General features: G+C 48.5%; 1 protein-coding gene across 2 annotated transcripts in view; it reads left to right on the top strand.

The window, feature by feature from the left end:
• Positions 1-24,248, top strand: part of Trpc7 (transient receptor potential cation channel subfamily C member 7) — a 118,744-nt gene that overhangs the window by 85,406 nt on the left and 9,090 nt on the right. For both annotated transcript variants that reach the window (XM_075970930.1, XM_075970931.1), the window contains 2 exons: positions 5,533-5,797; positions 19,194-19,389. In XM_075970930.1, the coding sequence (XP_075827045.1) occupies positions 5,533-5,797; positions 19,194-19,389 (461 nt within the window). The remainder of the gene's footprint in view (positions 1-5,532; positions 5,798-19,193; positions 19,390-24,248) is intronic.

Here is a 24,248-nt window from a genome sequence, read left to right on the forward strand (position 1 = left end):
GATGTATAAAATATCAGCACGATATTGTTGAGTATAATTTGTATACTAATAATTACTTTTTAAAAAGAGATTGTGACATAATATTTGAGTTTGGGCTTTAAGAGAGAATGAAGAGACAAAATATCAGGCATCCACGTGTGGTGTAAGATTTTCAAGAGTTGCCTTTCTTTACAATAGCTCCTCGCACGTGCACACACGCGCACATGTGGTATGCACACACAATTTTGGCAGCTTCTGAAGGTGCATTCGGAAGGGTTGCTAATGATCACCAACAAAACCACAGGCTGGCCCCTGTGATGTGTGGGATGGCATTATAGCTGCTAAGGTAAAACTGTAGGTCACAAAGTTGCATAATGGAACTAAAATGTTTTTTACTATAACTGCAGAGCCTCACTTGTGAGGTACCCAGGAATTTGCAGGTTTATACCTTGGAAAGGAGCAAGGTGGTACTCAAAGGTCCTGTACATCATTGCTATTTTCATATTATTCTTTAGAAATGTATTTCTTTAGAAAGAATGTAGGCAACCTCCACAGTCAATTTTTAAAATATTTTGTTAATTCTTTGAGAATTATCACAATACATTTTGATCATAGTCACCCCACGCCTATCCTCTAACTCTCCCTGACTTACCCCTACCTCCCCCCAAGCCTGTCCCCCAACTCTTCCTGACTTACCTCTACTTCCCCCAAGCCTGTCCCCCAACTCTTCCTGACTTACCTCTACTTCCCCCAAGCCTGTCCCCCAACTCCTCCCTGATTTACCTCTACCTCCCAAGTCTGTGTCCTTTGCTTTAAAAAAATATCAGCTCCAGTTTGTGCAGCCTATATACTCCTGTGTGGGTGGGCATCCACAGGAGGAGCATGGTCAACCTACTGGGAGCCACGTCTGTAAAGAAGACGGGCACTCCCTCACATGCTAGAATGCTGACTGGCTTGCACTTGTGCTAATCTTATACAGGCAGCTGTAGACATACTTAATGACTTTTTTGTTTTGTTTCATTGAAATAGCTTTTTCATACAATATATTCTAATCCTGATTCTCTTCCCCTCTCTCATCTCCTCCCAGATTGTCCCCACCACCCCAGTGGTTCATCTCCATGTCTTTCTCTCTCTCTCTCTCTCTCTCTCTCTCTCTCTCTCTCTCTCTCTCTCTCACTTTAGAAAACAGCCAAATAAAAAATAAAAATAAACAATCAAACTAGAATAAAACAAACAGGAAAAAAGAAACAAAGAAAAAGCAGAAAAAACACATAGCCATGCAGACAGACAGACACACACATACACACACATAAATTCATAAAAACATATAATCAGAAACTATAAACAAAAGACCCATATGATTAAAAAAGAGAGACCAAAGTGTTATGAGACAAAACATCTTCAAAAATATCATTGAGCATTGAGTTTGTTTTGTGTTGATCATTTACTGCTGGGCATGGCGCCTGCCCTTAAATGTAGTTTGTATAGCCAGTGATATTCCACTGGGGGAAAAAACCCTGACCTTTCCTTTGTCAGTAGGAGATAACGTCTGTGTTGCATGAGGGGGTCTCCGATCTAGTTTTCCTCTCAGCACTGGGACTCCATCTGCCTTGGCCCTATACAGGCCCTGTGCATGCTGCCACAGTCTCCATCAAAGGCTTAACAACTAACATCTCCATATAAGAGAATGCATACTATATGTTTCTTTTTGAACCTAGGTTACCCCACTCAGGATAATTTTTTTCTAGCCCCTCCCATTTATTTGCAAATTTCATTATTATGTTCTTTTAACAGCTGAGTAATACTCCCCTGCGTAAATCTATCACGTATTCATTATCTGTTCATCTGTTGAGGGACAGCTAGGCTGTTTCCAATTTCTGGCTACTATAAATAGAGCAGCAATGATTATGGTTGAGCAAGTGTCTCTGTGACTGGATAAAGCGTCCTTTGGGTATATGCCCAAGAGTGGTATAGCTGGATCTTGAGGGAGATCAATCCTCAGTTTTCTGAGGAACCACCACATTGATTTCCATAGTGGCTGTACAAGTTGGCACTCCCTCCAGCAATGGAGGAGTGTTCCTCTTGCCCCACATCCTTGTCAGCATTGAGCTATCATTCATTTTATTGATCTTGGCTATTCTGACAAGTATGAAATGAAATCTCAAGGTCGCTTTGATTTGCATTTCCCTAATGACTAAGGATGTTGATCATTTCTTTTTTCTTTTTTTTTCTTCTTTTTTTTTTTTTTTTTTGGTTTTTCAAGACAGGGTTTCTCTGTAGCTTTGGTGCCTGTCCCGGAACTAGCTCTTGTAGACCAGGCTGGCCTCAAACTTCCAGAGATCTGCCTGCCTCTGCCTCCTGAGTGCTGGGATTAAAGGCGTGTGCCACCACTGCCCGGCTTGTTGATCATTTCTTTAAGTGTTTCTCAGTCATTTATGTTTCATCTTTTGAGAACTCCTTGCATAGTTGGATAACCCCCCCCCTTTTTTTTGAGATAAGATTTCTCTGTCTATGGTCCTGGATGTCCTGGAACTCACTCTATAGATCAGGCTGGCCTCAAACTCATAGTGATCCACTTGCCTCTACCTCCCGAGTGCTGAGATTAAAGGTGTGTGCCACCACCACCAACAGGCTATGTACCCCATTTTAATTGTATCATTTGTTTTCTTAATGCCCAATTGTTTTTAATTCTTTAAACATTTTAGATATTTACTGTAGGTGGACTTTTCTGCCTCATCAGCCACCTCCCAAATAACCACATGGAGATTTATTAATTATGATAGCTTGGCCAATAGCTTGGGCTTGTTTCTAACTAGCTCTTATAACTTAAGTTATCCCATTTTTATTTATCTGTGTGCTGCCCTGAGGCTTGTTAACCTCATATACAGATTGTCCATCCTGTTTCCCTGCTTCCTCCATGTCTCCTCATGACTCTGCCTTTCTTCTTCCCAGCATCCAGTGTACCTGGAAATTCTGCCTAGCTATTGTCTGTTCAGCTTTTTATTAAACTAATCACAGTGACATAGCTTCACAGTGTAAAGGAATATTCCACAACAATTAACCCTCTATCAGATGCATAACTGGCAAAAATCTTTTTCCATTCTGTAGTCTGCTGCTTTGAACTGACCACATGATGTGAATGTGGCTTGTCTTGCAGCCATTGCTTCCTGGCCCCTGCTTCTGGCATTTGTTAATGTAACAAATCCAGATTTTTTTCTTGAACGGCTTATGATTCCTGCTCTATGCTGCTCAGGGAACGATGGACATACTCTTCTTAATGTAACGGTACAGGCTGCAGTATTATCCCTGTGTGACTTCTGTTCCTTTGTGAATTGTGTCAGGTCAGCTAGCAGCACATTATTGTCCTTGCCTTTTCCCATTCACCTTGGGCCCTTGGAAACGTGCCTGTGCCCCAGCTGCGGGAGCCGAGCTCCCTCTTGTGGAGAGACTAGCAGTCGAGCAAAAACGTTCAGCAGCAAAAACGTAGGCCCCGGGGATTTTTTAGGTTTTGAACAGACTTCTTTTCTGGTGGAAGCAGCTCCGAGATGAAAGCCTCTTTGTTTGAATCACACACTGCAGCTTGTTTTATGCCCACGCATCCCTATAGCCGACAAACCCATCCAGGCCGAATGGTCCACACCGGAAGTCCCGCCCCAGCCGCCGGGAACAGACAGAATCTAGCTAAGAGGAGATGCTGTAGCTGAGGTTGAAGATGATGCATTGTAGTTGACATTTTTTTTAAAGAAAAAAAATTCATTTCGGTGTCGGTTTGACTGAAAAATCCACTTCCTATTTCATAACACTCAAATGTGTTATTTATCCATAGAGGGCAGCAACTGTTTTAGAAAACACATACTTGGTTCTCTTGATCTGGCTTTCGTGGGCTTCTGAGTTCTGACCTTGGTGAGCATGTAGTCTGTGTTAATGTATTCCAAGTGTAATTTGGAAAGTGCTGCATGAAACTCTGTGGCACAGCTTCGCTTACTGAAGGCTTCTAGTCTAATTATTTAGCAGTCTAGCTCTGAAAATAAAGAATAAAATTCTTCCCCCTCCAGCTCCCTTGGGGTGCCAAAAATTGCCGTGTAATATGCTTTCTATTTGCACTTACTGGCTCTGAGAAGGACCCCATACCCCCAAATCCAATCTTAAAAATGGCAATAGTAATATCTGCGCTACAGGGCTGTTGTGAAAATCACAGCTAATTTAGTGTGAGGGCTAATTTAAGTTTCTCAATGTTTCTCATTTAAGCTTCATTCAGCAATTCTCAACAGGGATGCTGTTGGCTTTGTCAGCGGGGCAGTTTTCACCGTGTGATGCAGTCTAGAATGTTCTGAGATGTTCGGCATCTAAGGGGTACTCCTTCCCAGGGGAGCGGTGCTGCCCTCACCTGAGACTCACTGTCCATCCTGATCCTGACTCCTCGTAGGTAGCAGGTCTGCAAGGGATGCTGGTCCTTAGACTTAGGTCAGCAGTAGCACAGTAGGGGCCCAATGCAGGTTCACTCTGCTAGAGGATGCCTGTAAGGCAGCAAGGGCCCCAGGACTCTCCAGCACAGTTGTGGCAAATCCATGTGGATGGTCACCACCTCTAAGACCCTAGCTGAGTTAGGAAATAAAAAAACCTGCCAGCACCCACCTCCTCAGGGAGGGGGTGGAGAACAAGATTATAAGCCTGCCAGCACCCACCTCCTCAGGGAGGGGGAGGAGAACAAGATTATGATCTCAGGAAAACCCTTCAGATTCCTGGTCCCCAGAGGAGCTTGTTCGCTTTGACTCACGGTTAGAAGTTTCTTCAGTCACCTCACAGGCATTTCTCAGTGCCTGCTCTGTACCAGATTGTTCTGAGCATGTGTGACTTAAAGGCCACAGTCCATGAAGGCTCATGAGATTGTCTGTCATGGTCACATGGGGACAGCGCGGCTCAAAAGAGCTAGTTGGACTGATTCTAGGCCCAGTGCTCGTCCCCACTGCTTTGTCAGGCTTCCCCAGTGAGCAGCTCAACTCCTGTGTGTGGAGGAGGGGACTTACTGGTGAACACTGTGGCAGCTGTTTTAATGGATGCACACAGGACAGACTCCATGGCAACCTACCGGGCAGAGGAATCTCACCCAGCCTGCAGGACTCACAGCACCTTCTGGAAAGAGATGATTCTAACAGAATCTTGAAGGATGGTTGGGAATGAATCAGACCTGAAGTAAAGGACACATGTTCCAGGCACGTGAGCATCTTCTGTGTACTGCACTACCTCAGAGCAGAGATGACCAGAGAATGGCGCATGCTTCTGCGTGGAGCCTAACGGGTCTGGAGAGATGATGACTCAGCAGTTAAGAGCACTTGCTTCAGAAGGACCTGAGTTCGGCTTCCAGCACCAAAGTCAGGTTGTTCACAACCACATGTACCCCCAGAGGGAGGGTCCTGAAGCTCTCGAGTCTTCTCGGGTACCTGCACACAGAGACATAAGACAATAAAAACAAATTTTTAGAGCTACCTAACTGGGTGCTCTTCTGGAGCTGACCCCATGCCCCCGTGAGTAACAAGGATTGTTTTCTTCCAGCCAGGGACAAGTGGTGGCCTTCAGACCCCCAGATCATTTCCGAAGGGCTGTATGCCATAGCCGTCGTTCTCAGCTTCTCTCGGATCGCCTACATCCTGCCAGCCAACGAGAGCTTCGGGCCCTTGCAGATCTCCCTGGGAAGAACTGTGAAAGATATCTTCAAGTTCATGGTCATTTTTATCATGGTATTTGTGGCCTTCATGATCGGAATGTTCAACCTGTACTCCTACTACCGAGGTGCCAAGTACAACCCAGCGTTTACAACGTGAGTACCCAGCACTCTCCCTCCCTGAGCCCCCCCCCCAGGTTTCCTGGGGATCCTTGGGAAGTTCTTGCTAGCAGCTTCTTGAAGAATCCAGGTTTCCTTGAGGATGATGTGAGTTTCATTCTAAATGGTTTAGGTTTTAGGTCCTGACTTTGTCACTATGTGGCTCTGGGGCCTGGAACTCCTGATGTAGATGAGGCTGGCCTTGAACTCACAGAGCTCTGCCTGTCTCTGCCTCCTACTGCTGGTATTAAAGACATGCACCATCCCCAGCCATTTCTTCATTTTTAAAATGGGAATGTATCAGTTGCTTCTTTGTTGCTATGAACACCAAGACCAAGGCGACTTAAGGAAGAAACAGGGATGACTTAGGTTTACCGTTTCAAGTGCAGGTTCCACAATGGCAGGAGAGGCCCGCGGCAGGCAGATGGATCATGTGTTCAGCCACACACATGAGGTGCAGGAAAAGAGTGGGCTGTGAACTCTCAAAGCCTGTCCCTAGGGGTGTACCTCTTCAGCAAGGCTACACTACCTCCCCACACCATGCCACCAACTGGGGATGAGTCTCTGAGGGGCATTTCTCTGCCAGAGCACCACAAGAGGTGATAATAACAGTTCCTGCTTCGTGACAACAGTGTGAGGATTCAGCGGGATGGGGTAACCTGGAAAACATGCACTACATGGCTGGAGAGCCATATATTTATCATGTGTGATTATCACAGCAATATACTTAACCTGTATTACTTAGGAACAGCACCCGGACAAAACCCTCACACCTCATGCTATTAGACCCAGAGACTTATAATCCAGGAGAAGTGAGACGAGGAAGAGGGTGAGGAGGGTGAGAGAGAAATGAGAGCTGGGCAAGGTGAGCACAGGCTGCTACCTTGCATGTACCCTGAGCGTAGCAGAATTCTCCAGGGAGACAAGATGGAAGCACGCGTCTCTGAATAGCCTACTGGAGAGACAAGGGAACTTATCCGTTGGATCTCTCCCACCTGCTGTCCCTCAGGAGTCAGATTCACTGACTCCTACACTTCCAGGGACTTGCTGAGGCCCCGGTCCACAGCTGTCCACACCTGGCTGAGTACAGGGCAAGCTCTGCAGCTCCATGCTTTTCTACAGTCATAGGGGAGGCCCAGGCAGGGAAGATGAGAGGCAGGGGAAATGGCTGCTTCAGCTAGCCAGATGCAGGACAGCACAAAGACTCCACACCCAACTGCACCCCCAAGAAGATAAGAAACAGAGCTCATGCAGCCTGTGTGTAAAAGATCCAAAACTCTTCCCCTCCGTGAGGAACAGTGGGATCTCCTGGAGGCCACCAATAGCACTCAGTAGCCCTGAGCCAAACTCATATTGTGACGGACGTTACTGGCTAATGTAATGTAAAGTCATCGGATGTATCTGAGCTTCTGTGTCCACATCTGTGTTGATACAAAAACCACAGCTCTCGTTGTAAAGGAAACAAGAGATGGTTTATTCCAGAACCATTTTGAGTAAGCATGGCCAAGGAACACAGATTTAGGTTACCACCAAGTCCATGTTTCTACATGGAAGCAGTTTCATGAAGTTGTATAGTTTATATAACGATTGGGTCCATCAGAGAGGCAGGTACAGTGAGATGGGCAAGGTTTCCTACAGGCTCAGGATGCTAAGCTTCTGGCTTGGCAGAGGCTGGTGGACTGCTAAGGTAATCAATATTAAGAGGGTTTTTCTCTATTGTCTCAAGATGTTTGTCCTGACACCTTGTTCTAGGTGGGGCTAGAACTAGCCCAAGATAAGGTAACCAGCTTTTGGACCTGCAGCATCCCAGTCTTGCCACAGAACTCAAATTCTATTCATCTGAGAAGTCTTTGCAGACACAACTTCTTTCCAGGAGTTCTCGTCCACATCTGTAAAAACGAGACTTGCCCACCTTACTCAGAAGTGCCTTAGCCCTCCTCAGACAGCTGAGGTGTTTCACGCAGGGTGTCTGGGCGCACTGCCTCCAATCAGTCTTTCTCCAGACCCATAACTTCTAGAACTTGCCATCGTCAAGCTCTGGCCAGAATCTTGTTGCAGCTGGTTCCAAGAGTGCTAAGAACCTCCTGACCCATGTCCCCAGGAAGGCCTGGGTAGCCTGACATTTCAGTTCTCCAGCCTCTGGAAATGACTGTCCTCTGAGCAATCCCCACCTTGTAACAAGGCTCCGCTAGCCCTGCTCCTGGAGAAATCACGCATCAAGGAGAGATACCTGTATCTTAGAAAAAGTGGTTTGAGCTCCATGCTGCTTACCTCAGGACTGTGGGTGGCACTGCCTGCTCAGCTGGGTAACCCTGCATGCTGCTGAGTCCCGGGGGTGAAGTGTCCACAGAGAAGTCCCTGCCAGGCCCAGTGCTGAGGATCAACAGAGGCCTGCATGCATGCAGCACCCAACGGTCAGAAAGACTAGATTTCCATCTGCTCTTAGCTGGGACTCACTGTAGCCTTGGGCAGGCTCTTACATCCCTGGGCCCTGGATTGCTGCAGCTCTGACAGAAGAGGCGTAAAGGTCAGCCTCACAGGACTGTTGTTAGGGTCCAGATAGAATCAGGAAATCCAGTGCATAGAGCCTGCAGTGACTGGCAGTGACAGAGACGGATGTGGGGACTGAGCCGGCACTATAGGGCCCTTTCTGGGCAGTGGTCTAGCTGGCAGACTGGCCTCCAGCACAGGATGTAGTCAGTCAGACTGGTTTATATTTCTTCAACACCCACTGAAGAAATGGAATAAGCCTGAACCACCCAAAAACAAATTTGCTCTGAACGTGCTGGGAGGGAGTACAGAGGATTGGCGGGACTGGAGGATGGCAGGGCAGGACATAAAGGCATCTAACCAGCAAATGCCACATTGTCGACAGATGTGGGAAGATGTCAGCCTAGCTCAGGGCCATGCTCAGAGTATTTACCCATCAAATGTCTTGCAAACAGGAATGGGGAATGAACGGGAGAAATAAAGCCAGATTGAAGGCCACCTAGTAAGCCACTGGCCAGGCAATCCACAGTTTGGGTATCTGTGTTGACTTTGTCTGTTTGGCTGTTCTGGCGGCCCCTCTCCCCTCCCAGACCACGTCCACAGGAACATGAGAGAGGCCGGACTCAGAGTGGGCGAGTCCAACCACAGTTCTCAGCTAAGGCAACGAAGCTAATCAATACAGGGCATTAGGGCAGGGTGCCTGAGTTCGTGTCCATGGGTCATGGAATCAGGATGAATGGTAGGATGGGGTGGGGAGATAATAAATACACTCCATGTGCCAGGCACCAGAGATACTGGAGACCAAACCAACAATGACCCCAGACCTCTCAGGGTGGGGAGGAGGAGCAAACAGCACAGCAGACACAATGAGAACAAGACAGGAACGCCTTCTCCTCAGCAGTTCCTGGAAGGACATGTGTAGCTGCGAGTGGGTTCGATTGAATGGGAAAGTCGATAGAGTGATGAAGCAAAACGAGGAAAGAATGGAGTTTTGTAAATGTCACCGCTTACCTTTTGACTGCCTGCTGAAGCACGTCGCCCCCAAGAGATCAGCGCTGGCATTAAAAATGTCAGGAGGGAATAAAGGAAGCTGTGTTTGGGGACTCAAGGTTGCCTTAGTGTTGGTGTGCTGGTGCTGAAGTTAGACACCACTGGAGTGCAAAGCTGGATCTTCCCTCTGCCCCGCCCCCAGCACACACACACGCACACACACGCACACACACACACACACCCCACAGGAAGTTCTTTCTGTAGATTCTGAAGTTGCAGGCTAAGACAGGGCTCCTCTCCTCTGTGCTCATGGTCTTCCAAAAGCCACAGTCCTGTGGAAGGGCATTTGGGTTCGAACACACTGCAAGAGTCATCTCACCCTCGCTTTTGGAACTGGCCCCCAATTCCATGCCCTCTGTGTTCAGGGGAGGCTGGGCTCCCAACAGCTGCTCAGGGGGTCGCTTCAGAAGGCAGCTGTTAAGATCCTGCCCAGAGCCTTCTCATGGGAGCTCACCCTGGGGTAAAGGTCAAGGCAGCTCACAGAGCCAGTGAGAATGGAATCTCACTAAGCCCTGTGCTGTCCTAAGGCGAGGGTATGACATATATTCTGAGAGTACTGGGAAGAAAAGGTAAAGTAGGGTTTCCTGTGGACTGCAGCCCCCAGCCCTCAACCAAACCCTGTTCAGATTCCCAGGGTACTCCAGTTCTGAATCAAGGACCACTCACCCTTCCCCCTGGTTCCCATAACCTCCACCCAGCAGACGTCAGGTGAGGGACTGGAAGAATGTGGGAGGGTTGAATGGGTTCATCTTCAGGTATGAACAAGGACCCAGCATCTTAACTGAGACCAGCAGTCCTCAGATGACATCAGGATCACCCAGGGGCAGTGGCTAAATTTCAGGTTTCCAGGAGCCTGCCTCTTGGTATCTAATCCGGGCAGAGCAGGCCCGGAACACTGTATGAACTAAGTCTGCCCCTTCCTGGAGAACAGACTGTTCATGGACACAGGGATGGGGGCAGTCATGATCTTCAGGGGTGGTCAGTGGTGAGTCTCACTGCTGCAGGGGATAGCTCTGCACCTCTGCCTGTGTGGCCAGCCCTGTGCGGCTCAGCAGTCAGTGGTGAGTCTCACTGCTGCAGGGGAAGGCTCTGCACCTCTGCCTGTGTGGCCGGCCCTGTGCGGCTCGGCGGGCCACAGGACAAAACAAATGAAAACCTGTGAAAGTTCCCCTTGCTGGGAGGAAGAGAACTTGACTGAGGGGAGGGAGATAAGGGGGAGCTGGGATCTGAATGAGATCACACATGTATAAAGTATCAATAATTTTTTTAAAGAGCCACTGGGATTTTCATACATGATTAGGTCACAGGGTTTTTGTTTTTGTTTTTAGTGAGACTCTAAGCTGGGGGTGGCTTAAGAGGACGTGCGTTCTGTGCCCAGAACCTGCATAAAAGAGCTGAGTGAGATGATGAACTTACAAACCCAGAGGTAGGGAAGCACAGACAGGAGGATCCCTGCGGCTCCCCGACAGCCATGCTACCCCAATCCATGAGCCCAGGTTGGTGAGAGACCCTGCTTCCAAAACCAAGGTCAGCAGCTCCTGAGAAATAGCACCCAGGGGATCCTCTGGCCTCCACACCCATGCCCATGCACACACCTGTGTCTGCACAGACATGCACACATACAGCCACTCACAGGTGGATCTCATCCAGCATTATCAGCACACCAACACAACAGGTACCATCTGTGCTCTTCCTTTCTAAGTGGAGAGTCTGCTCGACTGAGCATCTGCCTGGTAGCTCAGACCACGCAGGCAGGTTCTCCTCAGCACAGGGAGCAGACGGTCCAGATCCAGCAGGAGCGAGGCAGGAGTCAGATCCCAGGAGCATTCCCAAGCTCTCTGCCTTCCACTCCAGAACCAAGGGTTCTCTAGGTCTCGGGGGCTTTACAGAAGCGCTTCTGTGGCAGGGCCTCCTAAGAGGGAGGAACAAGCATGTGTGCGCACAGCTGGGACCTGTTGCACATGACAGACGGCGTGCCTGCGGGCAGCTGGTGATCTGTAAACCACCCCTGTTAAAAACTGGGGTGTCCAGAAGGGAGGACAGGGAATTTGAGACCAGTCGTGTGCTCCTTGAGTCTCAGAGTAGCCAAACCGTGGATGTGGAAGGCAGAGGAATCGGCCTGAGAGCACACCTCCTTCACAAAACTCAGGCTGGAATCATAGGAGTTTGCTGTCCTTGGGGTTGGATAGTTGGTTACATCATGGAAGTCAAACAAACTTAGGCCTGCTTTTTGCCAATTTGTTTTATAGTCAACTTTGCTGAAATTCATGAATTCCATAAAGCAAAGATGTTCTGCTTGAAGAGTAAATGGGAATGTTGACATCCTGGCACTCAGAGATAACAGAGTTAGGAAAACAGAGACTAAAGGGCTCTGCTCACACATGAAATTCTACTGGAAGAGACTGCAGAGGAGATAATGTGTCCTCCTTATAGGATGACACATGGATTAATGAAAATGCATCCGGGACACTGGACTATTTAGTCATTGTAGGAACATCACAGAATGTACTGACACAAACAGATAGCAGAGCCTCCTACTTGCCTAGGCTGTATGTCACCACCAACAGATTCGTCATTATGCAGTGTATGACCAGACAAACGCTCAGATAGGAGGGGCTAGAACCATGAGTGACTCAGGACAGACGCAAAGGGCTCTCTCACACAATACATAATGGCTCCCTGTGGCCCCAGTAGGTAGCTTGGCTCCCTCCACTTAACCCTGATCAGAGATGAAGGGTGGGCCCTGTCCACAAAAAATAATTAATTAATTAATTAATTAAAAAAATAAAATGACCGTAGCCAACCTTTTCTATAGGCTCCGTGGAAAGACCATCACAGCACACTCATCTAATCAAAAACAGGTCCTTTGCTAACATTGCTCTATCTCCCCAGGAATTACTTTTAATGGAATAACTTTAGAAGCACTGGGCAAAATTAGAAGCTCTTGTTTTCCACGATAGCTTGAGAAATTTCCACACTCCTTAATGGGAAAATTCCTGTGTCCCACCTCGGCCCAGGAGCAGGAGGTACAGACACACTGCCTCCCAGTGGGTGCATCCTGCAATCCCGGGGGGCACTGGGCAGATGACGGGAACCCTGCAGGCTACCACATGTGTCCACCATACCTGGAGACCACAGCCCACTCGGCCTGAGCCTGAGGCTCGTGGACAGGAATGAGCAATGCCTCAAGCAGTTCATCACAGCCTTTTATTTAACTGCGTGGTTGAAAGACCGACGCCAATTTAAATAAAAGGAGGCGCTGGACTCCCGAAGGCCAAAGGGAAGACTAAAATGCTCGTGAACAACTGATGCACACTGAACTGTTTTGTGCACCTCACAAACATTGTGTTGATTCACAGCAACTTTATGAACTATAGACTTATTTCCCCATCTTATGGCTAGGAAGAAAGAGATCCAGAGAGCCTGCGTTACTAGGCTCACCTGGGCTCAGAACCTGCCGTCCTCTGACAGCAACAGCAAGGCCAGTAAACAGGAAGTCAAAACACATTAGCACAGATTCATCCGTTCTCTCGTAAACACACCTTCAGTTCCTGGAGCTCCTTCTGCTCAGCCAGATAGATGTCACCCACCCCAAGATAGACTGCTTTCCTCTGGGTTTTCTAATCCCAACTCCTTATTAAGGCCCAAGATAGAACCACGAGGTGATTCAGAGGCAGAGGCGGGAGCTCTGGGGCAGAGCGCTCAGCAGGAACAGTTTTCCTTGGACATTTGACTATCACCCTCACCCTCCTCAAGCCTTGGGATCGTTTTGGGTCCCTGAGATCCGGGTGTTAGAGGAACGGCCCCCTACAAGCGTTTTATCCCTGCCAGGCGTCTTCCTCCATCACCTGCAGGGATGGCAAGAGGGTGTTACTCTCCGGCAGAACTTAATAGGGCACAGCTATTGTCTTTATGTGAAGAACAGCCCTCTGATCTGATCCTCTTGCTTAATGTTAGCCTGCGAGCTGCACATTTGGGTAGGTAACTGAACAGAACTGAGCTGTTGCGGGGAGGGCTTCTGAAGAAGCAGCAATTTTCATAACAATCGCCCTAAAGTGTCGCCTTGTTGATCAGTTTGTTCTCTGAGGCGCGTGCACGCTGCCTCTTCAGGAAGCCTGTTATTAAAGCCTCATTATCCAGGCGAGACAGACCTGGTGGAGAACTGATTACCTTGTCCCCGCTTTCTGCGTGACAGATCAGCCCCAACCTTCCCACGCACACTCCCGCCCAGGGAGACAAGGGTGAATCATGGTCTATTCAGTGCCTCTCACAGGCTCTCGCTGCTTCCACTTGCTAAGAGTGCTTCTCATGTTATGGTGGCCTATTGACGAAATTCCATCCCTTCCACTGCCAGCCAAGGCAGCTTGGGCTGGAGGAGCCAGAGGGATAATTTGCATGAAGTCAAGCTTCTGTAGTGATCTGGCCCATAGGAAGGGAAACAGGGCCTGTTCAGGAAAATCAGTAATCCCTCAGAGTTGCATCATTCAATGGGCCAAGGCTTCTGAGCTGATGGGGCTGTGTGTGCTGCCAGCCCTCATAGAAGCATGCAGCAGCATCTGGCTTACAGCTTGACAGCGTTCTCACTAGCACAGTCTAGATTTCTTTCAGATTCAACAAACCAGAAAATGAATAAAAGAATAGCAGCCATTCAGGGTGCTCTTACTATGCATGTTATGGGAGTTGTTCTTTTAATCTTCCTAGCAACTGAGCAGCAATACAGCGCCGTTCTGTCCATTTCATAGTTGAGTAAACTGAGCCCCTAACAGGCTTTGTAACATATTTAAACATGCACACATCGAGAATGAGTATCGGGGAGGTTCGGACCCAGACATGCATCCCCCCCCTCCCCCCCCCCCCCCCCCCCCCCGCCTAGCACTGTGAAGATTTCTGTGACACGGTTGAGGAACTCTGGCAAACTTCACAACCACTGGGGGAGAGGAGGCTGGGGAGCCAGCAGCTGCCATCCTTGACAACAAGGAACCCCAGATGTGGCCAATGGGGGCTTTTGTAAGAGGCTTTGTGGTAAAGATCAATTAAGTCAGTCCCAGGGGTTTCTTTCTGAAAGGCAGCTCCGGATGTTGACGGTGATGAGAGTAGACTTTTGGCCTCCTCTCCTGGGTCTTGTGGGTCCTGCAAACTCTAGGCAATGACCCAAGCACAAGGGCCCAAACCTTCAATGCCAGTGCTCAGGGGGCTGAGGAAGAAGGATAGCCGTGAGTTCAAGGCCAGGCTAGGAGACCTTACCTCTATTAATCAGATAAGCAGACAAATGGTGGGTGGTGATTTAGATGCTGTCCTTCCACAGGACCTTAGGGCCTAGCTCAAGGGCCCAAGGGCCAGGCCCTTGGGATCAGTGCTGTTTTACTGGTTTGGTTCTAAGACACTTTCTTTCTAAGAACATATTATGTAGGCTTCCAAGGTGTTGGTAACAAAAATCTTTCCCCGTGGAGGGCAGTGAGACTGAGTTCCTTTCATTTATTTTATTCCTGCCACACCCTGGACTAGAAGATACTAACCTGGCATCTCCCACTGAATGTACATCTCCCCAGCACACACATCCCTTTCTTTCTTAGCATGTCTGTTGTTTCCATACTGATTCCTAGAAGTGCTTATGTGTGTGCAGAGCTGGGAGGTGGGGCCAGTAGGATCAGGTTCAAGGCCGCCAGCTTCGGCAACACACTGAATTCAAAGCCAGCCTAGACTCTAAGAGACTGTCCCCAGGACATCATTTATTGTTGGCTGTATGGTTTGAATTTAGATATCCCCACCCACAGGCCCATGTGTCTGTGTAGGTCGGTTATGGGACCTTTTGGAGATGGAGACTGGTTGGAGGAGCTGGGTTGCTAGAGGCAGGCTTTATCTGTTATAGTCTGTCCCGGGCTTTATCTGAGCCCCTACCTGCTTCCTGACCACTGAGACTGGAGCAAACCACCTCATTCTCCTGCCACCCAGTGTTCCTCCATGATATCATCTCAAACCATGAGTCCTACCTTAAGGGGCTTCTCTTCGGGCCTTTGGTCAGATGAACAGGGAAGGTTCTGGTTGCATTGACTGACATTGCAGACTCAAGCCCTTCTCCCTCTCATCTCTGACTCACTGGGTGTTTTGACATTCGGGAGCTAATGTCTTTGTAATTGGATCTCTCGATGTTTGTATTCATAGTTTCTGAAACTCTCCCCAAGCAAAGATCATCTAGTAAATTCTCAACAACATCATGTGCTAGTTTCAGTCATAGGAATTTTTTCAAATTTTAACTTTTCCATTCCACTCAGAACTTGTCTATTCAGACTGTGTGAGTCTAGATAAAATATGATGCCTCTCACAGCTTAGTCTAGACAATCCGCAATAAATCAGCCAGTGAGGCCTGCCCCTTCAGTAATAATGGCAAACACTGGTCTGTTCACAGTGAGAACACTGAATGCCCCTATGGAGCAGACTAGGTCCAGATACAAAGCCCAGGAGCTGACCGGGGCTCTAACGTCCCGGATGATCAGTGCCCACCTTTTCTGTTGCTTCAGCTCATCCTGCCTCACACAAAGAGAAGATGGAACCACAGACTTTTTTCTGTTAGACTAAGACTCTTCTCAGCCAGTAAGGAGTAAGGGCTACTCCTCTGGAGAGGAGACTTTCATTCTGCCACTCCCTGCGGTCTGGGCCTCTTGTAATTACCCTCTAGAGATGAAGCTAAGTGGAAGTTCAGAGGTCAACCTTCTCACTGTAGAGATTTCAAACACATACTGTAGAGAGGATGTATGTCAAACACACTGGGTTGGAGTCAGGGTGAGCACTGAGCTGTCACTTTAGAGACCTCACTGTGAACACACCAACAGACCACTGTGAACACACTCACCAACAGACCACACTGTGCACACGCTCCCCAACAGACCACACTGTGCACACGCTCCCCAACAGACCTCACTGTGAACACGCTCCCCAACAGACCACTCTGTGAACACACTCACCAACAGACCTCACTGTGAACATGCTCACCAACAGACCACACTGTGCACACGCTCCCCAACAGACCACACTGTGAACACGCTCCCCAACAGACCACTCTGTGAACACACTCACCAACAGACCACACTGTGAACACGTTCACCAACAGACCACACTGTGAACACGCTCCCCAACAGACCACACTGTGAACACGCTCCCCAACAGACCACACTGTGAACACGCTCCCCAACAGACCACACTGTGAACATGCTCACCAACAGACCTCACCGTGAACACATTCACCAAGAGACCACACTGTGAGCACATTCACCAACAGACCACACTGTGAACATGCTCACCAACAGACCTCACTGTGAACACGTTCCCCAACAGACCACTCTGTGAACACACTCACCAAAAGACCACACTGTGAACACGCTCCCCAACAGACCACACTGTGAACACGCTCCCCAACAGACCACACTGTGAACATGCTCACCAACAGACCTCACTGTGAACACACTCACAAGAACATAGTCTTCTAGATGGGCCACTCTGCTTCCTCTGGTTACAGACAGAACGCCCAGATGAAGGAACTGGGACTAGATGAGGGCTCAGAGGTGGACTTCATAGTGATAAACCATACATGCTGGATCTGAGCCGTCTTCCCTAACTAGAATGTAGATGGCTTGTCCTGCGTGTGTTCCATGTGGCTCACTGGTGTCAGCCAGGGACCTGTTGGCCAATCCAGGGTAAAGAACAGAAAGTGAGGCTGGGTGAAACCTCTCACTGTCACAAGCGTTACCACGTTTCTGTTGCTCAGGACGAGTGCACAGTCCTGCGTCAGAACCGATTGCCCAGTGTGTTGGCACTCTTCATCGGGCCCCGTGAGAGGGATCAGCTGTGCACGGGATGGAGCACTGCTGGTGCCTTCCGGTTTAGGATCTGGGTCTCATCCATTGTGTGGGACTCTCTAGGCCCTTGTTCCTTTCCATAGAGAGAGAAGGGAGTAATTCCTTCATAACGGTACTCAGTGAATCCTCACACACAGTGACGCCATGTCTTCACACAGAATGGACTTGACATCTTGTGTAAGGAAACCATGTTCCCTAATGACAGGAGCGTTGGGACCCAGAGCTCTCCGAGATGGCTCTGTATACAGTCTTCACTTCAGAACCTGCTACTGAGCCAGTCATAGTGCTGCATGCCTTTAACCCCAGCCCTCTGGAGGCAGAAGCACAGGCAAGCAGATCTGGTTCAGTTCAAGGTCAACCTGATCTACACAGTGAGTTCCAGGCCAGCCAAGACTACATAGTGAGACCCCGTCTCCAAGCGAAACAAGAAACTGCTACTGAATTCCTGATTAAACACTGCAAACTCACAGCTTGGAAGGAAATAAAAGACAAGCAACAGCAAGACAAACTCACATCGGATAGCAGCTTCTCCGGCTCTGGGATGCACAGGAAATTAGCCACACTGCAGGCTGTGCACCCTAAACCCCACCCCACACACATAGACACCCCCATAGTCTCACACACAAGGGAGCTGTAAATTCATGCAAGGCAAGAGTGGATTTTTTTAGCCTAATTTGGGAAACTAGCATTTTTGTACATTTTCTCAAATAAATTTCAATGCCTAAGAAACACTGGTGGAGGGCGGGGTGAGCTGAGTTAATCCTGGTCATTTGTGGGTGAGTGTTGAAAATCTAAAATGTTAAAAGAGGAAAAAAAGAAGAGTCCTATCTTATAAAGGCAGTGAAACCAGATGCAAACTGAAGAGTTGAACTTTATGTCCCTAATATACAAGTATATTCTAAACCATCCAATCACAATCTAGCTTTTTTTTTTTGGAGTCTATGTAATAATATGTGGAGTCATAGCCAGAAGGCTAGGACTGTGGAATGTGCTTAGGGATTGAAACCACTGTATTTAAAACGTCAAAGGGTCAAAGCGTAATCTACTGAAGGCCAAGTCTTCCCTGGACCCTCGGAGCAAGCATGGCTCTCAGCAGCTGTGACACCTGCAGAATCAGAACAATGTGGACATTGCCCTCAGCCTCTCTTCTAACCGTCTCAGTTAGGGATTTTATTGCAGTGAAGAAACACCAGGACCATGACAACCCTTACACTGAAAACATTTAACTGGGATGAGTTGCTTACAGTTTCAGGGGTTCAGTCCATTATCATCATGGTGGGGAGCATGGCGACATGCAGGCAGACATGGTGCTGGAGAGGTAGCTGAGTCCTACATCTTACAGGCAACAGGAAGTCAGCTGAAACACTGGGTGGTATCCTGAGCACAGGAAACCTTAAAGCCCACCCCACAGTGGCACACGCCATACTCCAACAAAGCCACACCTAATAGTGCACTCCCTATGAAAGGGAGTCAGCTGTGTTCAGACTACCATACCAGCCCACCCTGGTTTATAGGTCTTTATTTATTGACTGGCCTCAGGTAATAAATGGAGATAAACATGAGCCTGCCACCAAGTATCATGAGGCCCAAAGCGTGGTGCAGCAATGCCAACTCAGCCTATTGGTCATGTTCATGGCCAGGCTGTGTAGCCGGACAAGAGCTGTCCACTGAAGGAACAGTGAGCTTTCTTGAGGCGCAAGGGCAAACGTTTGCCCCATGTTTAATTTTAGATGTCTGATTAATTACAGCCAGATAAAAACTGTGTCTCAGCCAGGAGCCCCAGCGGACCTGAATTTTAGAAGGAAGAAATTGCAGTGTAAGAGTCTTTCTGTGTCTTCTTAGAAACCTGAGTATTTCAGTATTTCAGAATGTGGGCATCAGCAGCCCACCACAGTGCAACTCCAGGGGACCATTAAAGCCAGGATATTGGAAGGGCAGCTTTTATTTTAAAACTGTAAACCAGTCCAGGACTCATGAAAGAACTGTCTGTTTCCTCGTAGAGTGGAAGAAAGCTTTAAGACCTTGTTTTGGTCCATATTTGGCTTGTCTGAGGTGATCTCGGTGGTGCTGAAATACGACCACAAATTCATCGAGAACATTGGCTACGTGCTCTACGGCGTTTATAATGTCACCATGGTGGTCGTGCTACTCAACATGCTGATAGCCATGATCAATAACTCCTATCAGGAAATCGAGGTAAGCCAGCTCAGCGCTCTCCCTCCCTCAGCCAATCGCAGCACTTGGGCAGAGACAGCAGACATGCCTGTTGTCTCACTTGTGCAGCTAAGACAGTAACAGGCCTTCTTTCTGGACCATGCTGGAAGTTCCCTGTATGGCCTGGTGGCCCTGCTGCCACCACCACGTGGGAGGGCCCAGTGAGAGCAGAAGGAGCCAGGAGTATGCACCACTCAGAGAGGATGCCCACGGCACATAAAAGTGGCTGTGTGCCTGTTTCCCTTCTCCCTGACTGTGCTTCTTATGAAGAGCCTACTGTGTGCCGAGTCTGTGTTGAGCACTGGTAAGACAGTGATGCTACTGTTAAGTCCCCACCACCAAGGAGCACATAGGCCAATAAGGAAAAACAGAATGGGGGCTGGGGAGATGGCTCTGTGGGTAAAGTGCTTGCCTAGCAAGTCTGAGGCCCTGAGTCTGGATCCCCAGGACCTGTGTAAAAAGCTAGGCATTGTGGCGTATGCAGGTAATCCAAGCTCTGGGAAGCAGAAACAACAGAATCTTGGGAGCTCTCAGGCCAGCCAGCCTAGCCAGTCAGTGAACTCCAGCCTCAGTGAGAGACCTTATCCCCCAAGTATGGTGGAGAGTGGTGGAGATGGATCCCCAACATAAATTATGGCCTCTAGATGCAAACGTAAGTGTGCACACTCATATATCCATGCATGCACATCCCCTACATATATACACATGCAAAAACAAACAAAACAGGTAAAAGCTGGTGAGACGGCTCGACAGGTAAAGGTACTCGCTATAGAGTCCTGACGACCTGAGTTCAACCCCCAGAACCAACATAAAAGCGGGAAGGAAAACCAACTGCGCAACGTCGTCTTGACCTCCACATGTGCACTGCAGCACATGCATTCCCACACCACACACACACACACACACACACCACATACACACAGCAATAAATAATTCTTTAGTCCCTTGACCTCCACGCGCGCACACACACACACACACACACAGTAATAAATAATTCGTTAGTCTTAAAAGGACAGGTAAGGCAATCATTAAATCACCATGCTCTGGGGTCAACACAGCCGGGCACGGAAGATGCACAACAAAGGGGGAGAAACTGACGGGAAGCTTGGGGACTTTAAAGATGAACTCTACTTTGCCAGAAAGATAAAGGCTGTGGTAGAGCATTCACCCGGCACGTGCAAGGCCTTGGATGTGATCCCCAGTGAGGTGCAGAGGAGGCAGAAAGGAGATCATTTTAAATAATGAAGTTGGGATACAGCTCAATGGTAGCATGTGCCTGGCAAAGTCATAGTCCAGTCCCCAGCTCTGCAAAGAAACAAAAGGTACGAACAGATCCTTTATTAGGATCTAACATACATAAGCCATGGTTTAGTCTTATTTAGAACATCAGAAAAGTAAAAGCAACACAAATGAGCAATAATAGGAATCAAGTTAAATTGATTGGGACGAATCTGAACACAGGGAAATCGTTTAACTTAGTGGAAAAGAAAGGAAAGCATAGTGGGGATGGGCAGCAAGGCGGCTCAGCAGGTAAAGGAGCTGTTGCCAAGCCTGATGACCTGAGTTCAATCCCAGCATTGCATGGCAGAAAGGGAGAACTGACTTCCGCATGTTGTTCTCTGACTCCACACATGCACCATGGCATGTGCACACCAGACACCTATGCACACAAAATAATAGATACGTGCAGCACATTTCTTAAAGATCAGTGCTCCTGCATGTCATCCCAGCACACAGCAGCCAAACAGAAACATGGCAAGACTAAGGCTTAGAAGCAGACAAACAAAAAAGATGGGCGGTTTTAGCTAAACTAAGGCAGTGAAGCCCACAAGCCTTGCTGTTAAGAGGAAGGCAGAGGCAACTTGCAGAATGATATAAATAGTGCATTCTTCTCCTGTGGAAGAGGGGACACAGGGGAGTATGAGTTCACCCCCTTTGTCACTGCATGTGTGTTTGGGAAAGAAAAAAACTTCTCAAGGAAGCCATAGGAAAGATATGTGGGGCTGGAGAGACAGCTCAGTGATTAAGAGTGGGTACCGCTCCTGCAGGGTCCCAGAATTCAGTTCCCAGCACCCAGGGATCTTATGCCATCTTCCAGCATCTGTTGGTACTTGCACTTACCTGTGCACATAGTCCCACCTTACACACGCACGCACGCACACACACACACACACACACACATACACGTGTGCGCACACATGTTTTTTAAGAGGGGGGAAAAGGTAACACTCCTCTGGGATACCTGACTATTACCAGGTAGAATTGGGGGAGAGGTGATGAACAGGGTCTCTTTCAATTTATACCTTTTTATGCTTTCTAAGTTAGAAGAAAATCACTCAGAAATTAGTAAATGAAAAAATGCAAGTTAAATTTCTCCTGATATAAACAGGCAAATCTCTTATTTATACGATGATACAAATGCATATATCCAGGGGAGATAGTAGAAAAGGATTGCCAGGGATGGGGCCACAGTCTTCCTGTGTGGCAAGGATTTGGAAGGAGGCTCAAGCAGGGCCTTTCTCATTTGCTGGTTAACCCTGTGCTTAAATGATAAAAAATGATTATTTCCATGGTTCTCATATAGAAAAACAAAGAAGTTATTTAATATGGTTTTCATTTAAATTTTAAAAAAAAGTAAAATCAAGACTGTGTGGCTTAAGCATCAGGCATTTATTGCCTCATATTTCCTAGGGGCTAAAAGATCTAAAAGTCTGGGCAGATGGTTCCCTGTGAGGCTGCCCTTCTTGGCATACACACAGCAACCTTCCAGCTGTGTCCTTACGTGACTTTTCTACTGATCCTGCTTGATTGGGGAACCTGCCCTTGGATCCTCATTTAACCTCAAGCACCTTTTAAAACAGTTCTGTCTGCAAATACAGTCCCATCCCACAGTGGTGGGGTTAGGCTGCAATGGGTTGGTTTTGAGAAGACAGTGTTCAGTCCATAACCTGCTCTCCCAGAAAGATTGTTCCAGACTATCGGATCAGAGAGGATCAAACAGAGCACAAACTGGGCCAGGGAAAGAGGCAGGGGGCTGGAGGAATCAGGGGCTGGTCCTAAAGCATCAGCTGCACATCCCCCAAACCCCCCCCCCACTCCCTGAGAGATGCGGCACTCACCTTAGAGATGGACCGGTGGCATCTTTTCAAGAAGCATTTTTACATGTTTGGTTACCTATGTAAGTGAGCTATTGCCCTCTAGTCCTCCCATCATTATGGGCCTCAGTTTCCCTGAGTGTAAGAAGAGGCACGTGGTGTTGGAAGAAAATCCATGGGTCTTTTTATTTCTCACCCAGAGATGTCTGCCACGTCCTAACAAGCGTTGGTCCTCATAGCTATGGCATAAGAAGGTTGGCTGAGCTGAGCGATGCCCACTGACTTGGTGCAGAACTAGGCAAGCTCATAGCTCATGGTGTCACCAGGATGATCTCTGAGGTGAGCAGAACACTGAGGTGGCCCAGCCCCTTCTCCTGGGCCATGAACAACTTCCTGGTCAGGTCAGAGCTGCTATGCCTGCCCCTCTCAGTGAGCCGTGAACTATTGGATAATGCAGGGTACTCATGACCACATTCGGTGGTGGCGAGTGAATCTTTGTACGCCTTCTATAAGGACACTTATGGACTCATTCACTAGATCTTAGCACCTTGTGTAGGAATCCACGGGCTCTGCTGCCCCTGCCGCTGCCATCCTCTTCCCTTCCTCCCGCTGGAGAAGTCCTGGCCCACAGGAGCTGTTGTCCACTGCCTCCCTGCCTGTCTCCTCACCCTCCTGCTCACCATGTGGCCTTTTGTGTCAGCATTTAAATGAGTCGCCTGGTCAGAAACTTGTCTTCTTCTAAAACTGAGAAAATCCCCTCTCCATTGAACTCCCACCACCAGGGATCCACACTTCTCAGCTCCTCTCCCACTGTGACTCAGACCTATTCTACTTTACCCCCTCAAACTGGTCGAGAACCATCCAGTGCTAGTATCAGCCATGTTTCCTCATGGCTTCTTTAGCTCTTCCAGCCACCCGTGAGGTGGGTAACTATTACGCTGTCTCCATTTGTAAATGAGGCAACTGAGGGCCAGAATGGCTAAGCGGGGTGCCATGGTTTCACAGCTGCTAAAGACCATGACCAGGGTTCTTACCAGTATGCCAGCCTTCTTCTTGTTTCCAGTCTCCCTGTTACACCAGGGTGAGCCCTCCTCACCAAGCTCGTAGTCTACAAGCTCCATCCATTGTGTCCCAGCGTACACAGGTCACATGTGGGGCCTTAGCGGCAGAAAGCAAAGGGCGCCTGCGGTTCATGGACTTAGAGCCTGGTGGTCCGTCCCAGCCGACTATAGGTGCATCCTTGCCGGGCTCACAGTGCCTTGGGGTGTAGCCACTGCCTGTGCAAACAAGTGTTACTTGATGCCTGCTTCCGGACAACATGGAGGAGGCAAGTGCTACCACACTCTATGGAGTCACAAGCTCAAGCCACATTGTTAGTGAGAGACTTTGAAACCAGATACGAATGATTCTACGCCCCATTGCCTGAGGCTCATAGTACATTTCTGGGGGAATCTCCTTTAGGAGATGACTATCTCGATGTTGTAGTGGCCAGAACTGTGAAGTCAGTGGGCAGAAGGCTGAAACGGCAGTGAAGACAGTTAGTTCTTAGGAGCTGCCAGGGGTGACACTGGTGAAGGCGCTGGTTGGGGGGAGGGGCGTATCATGGCTGGGGTGTGGAGACACTGGTGAAGGCACTGATGGAGTGGAGGAGGGGCTTTTCCACCATGAACACCGAGGCAGGTAGACAGTGTTAAAAGTGCTGCCTGCACATGGCCTTGGAGATGCTCCTGGCCTACACCATCACAG

The sequence above is a fragment of the Microtus pennsylvanicus genome, chromosome 4, assembly GCF_037038515.1.
Source record: "Microtus pennsylvanicus isolate mMicPen1 chromosome 4, mMicPen1.hap1, whole genome shotgun sequence".
NCBI lineage: Eukaryota > Metazoa > Chordata > Mammalia > Rodentia > Cricetidae > Microtus > Microtus pennsylvanicus.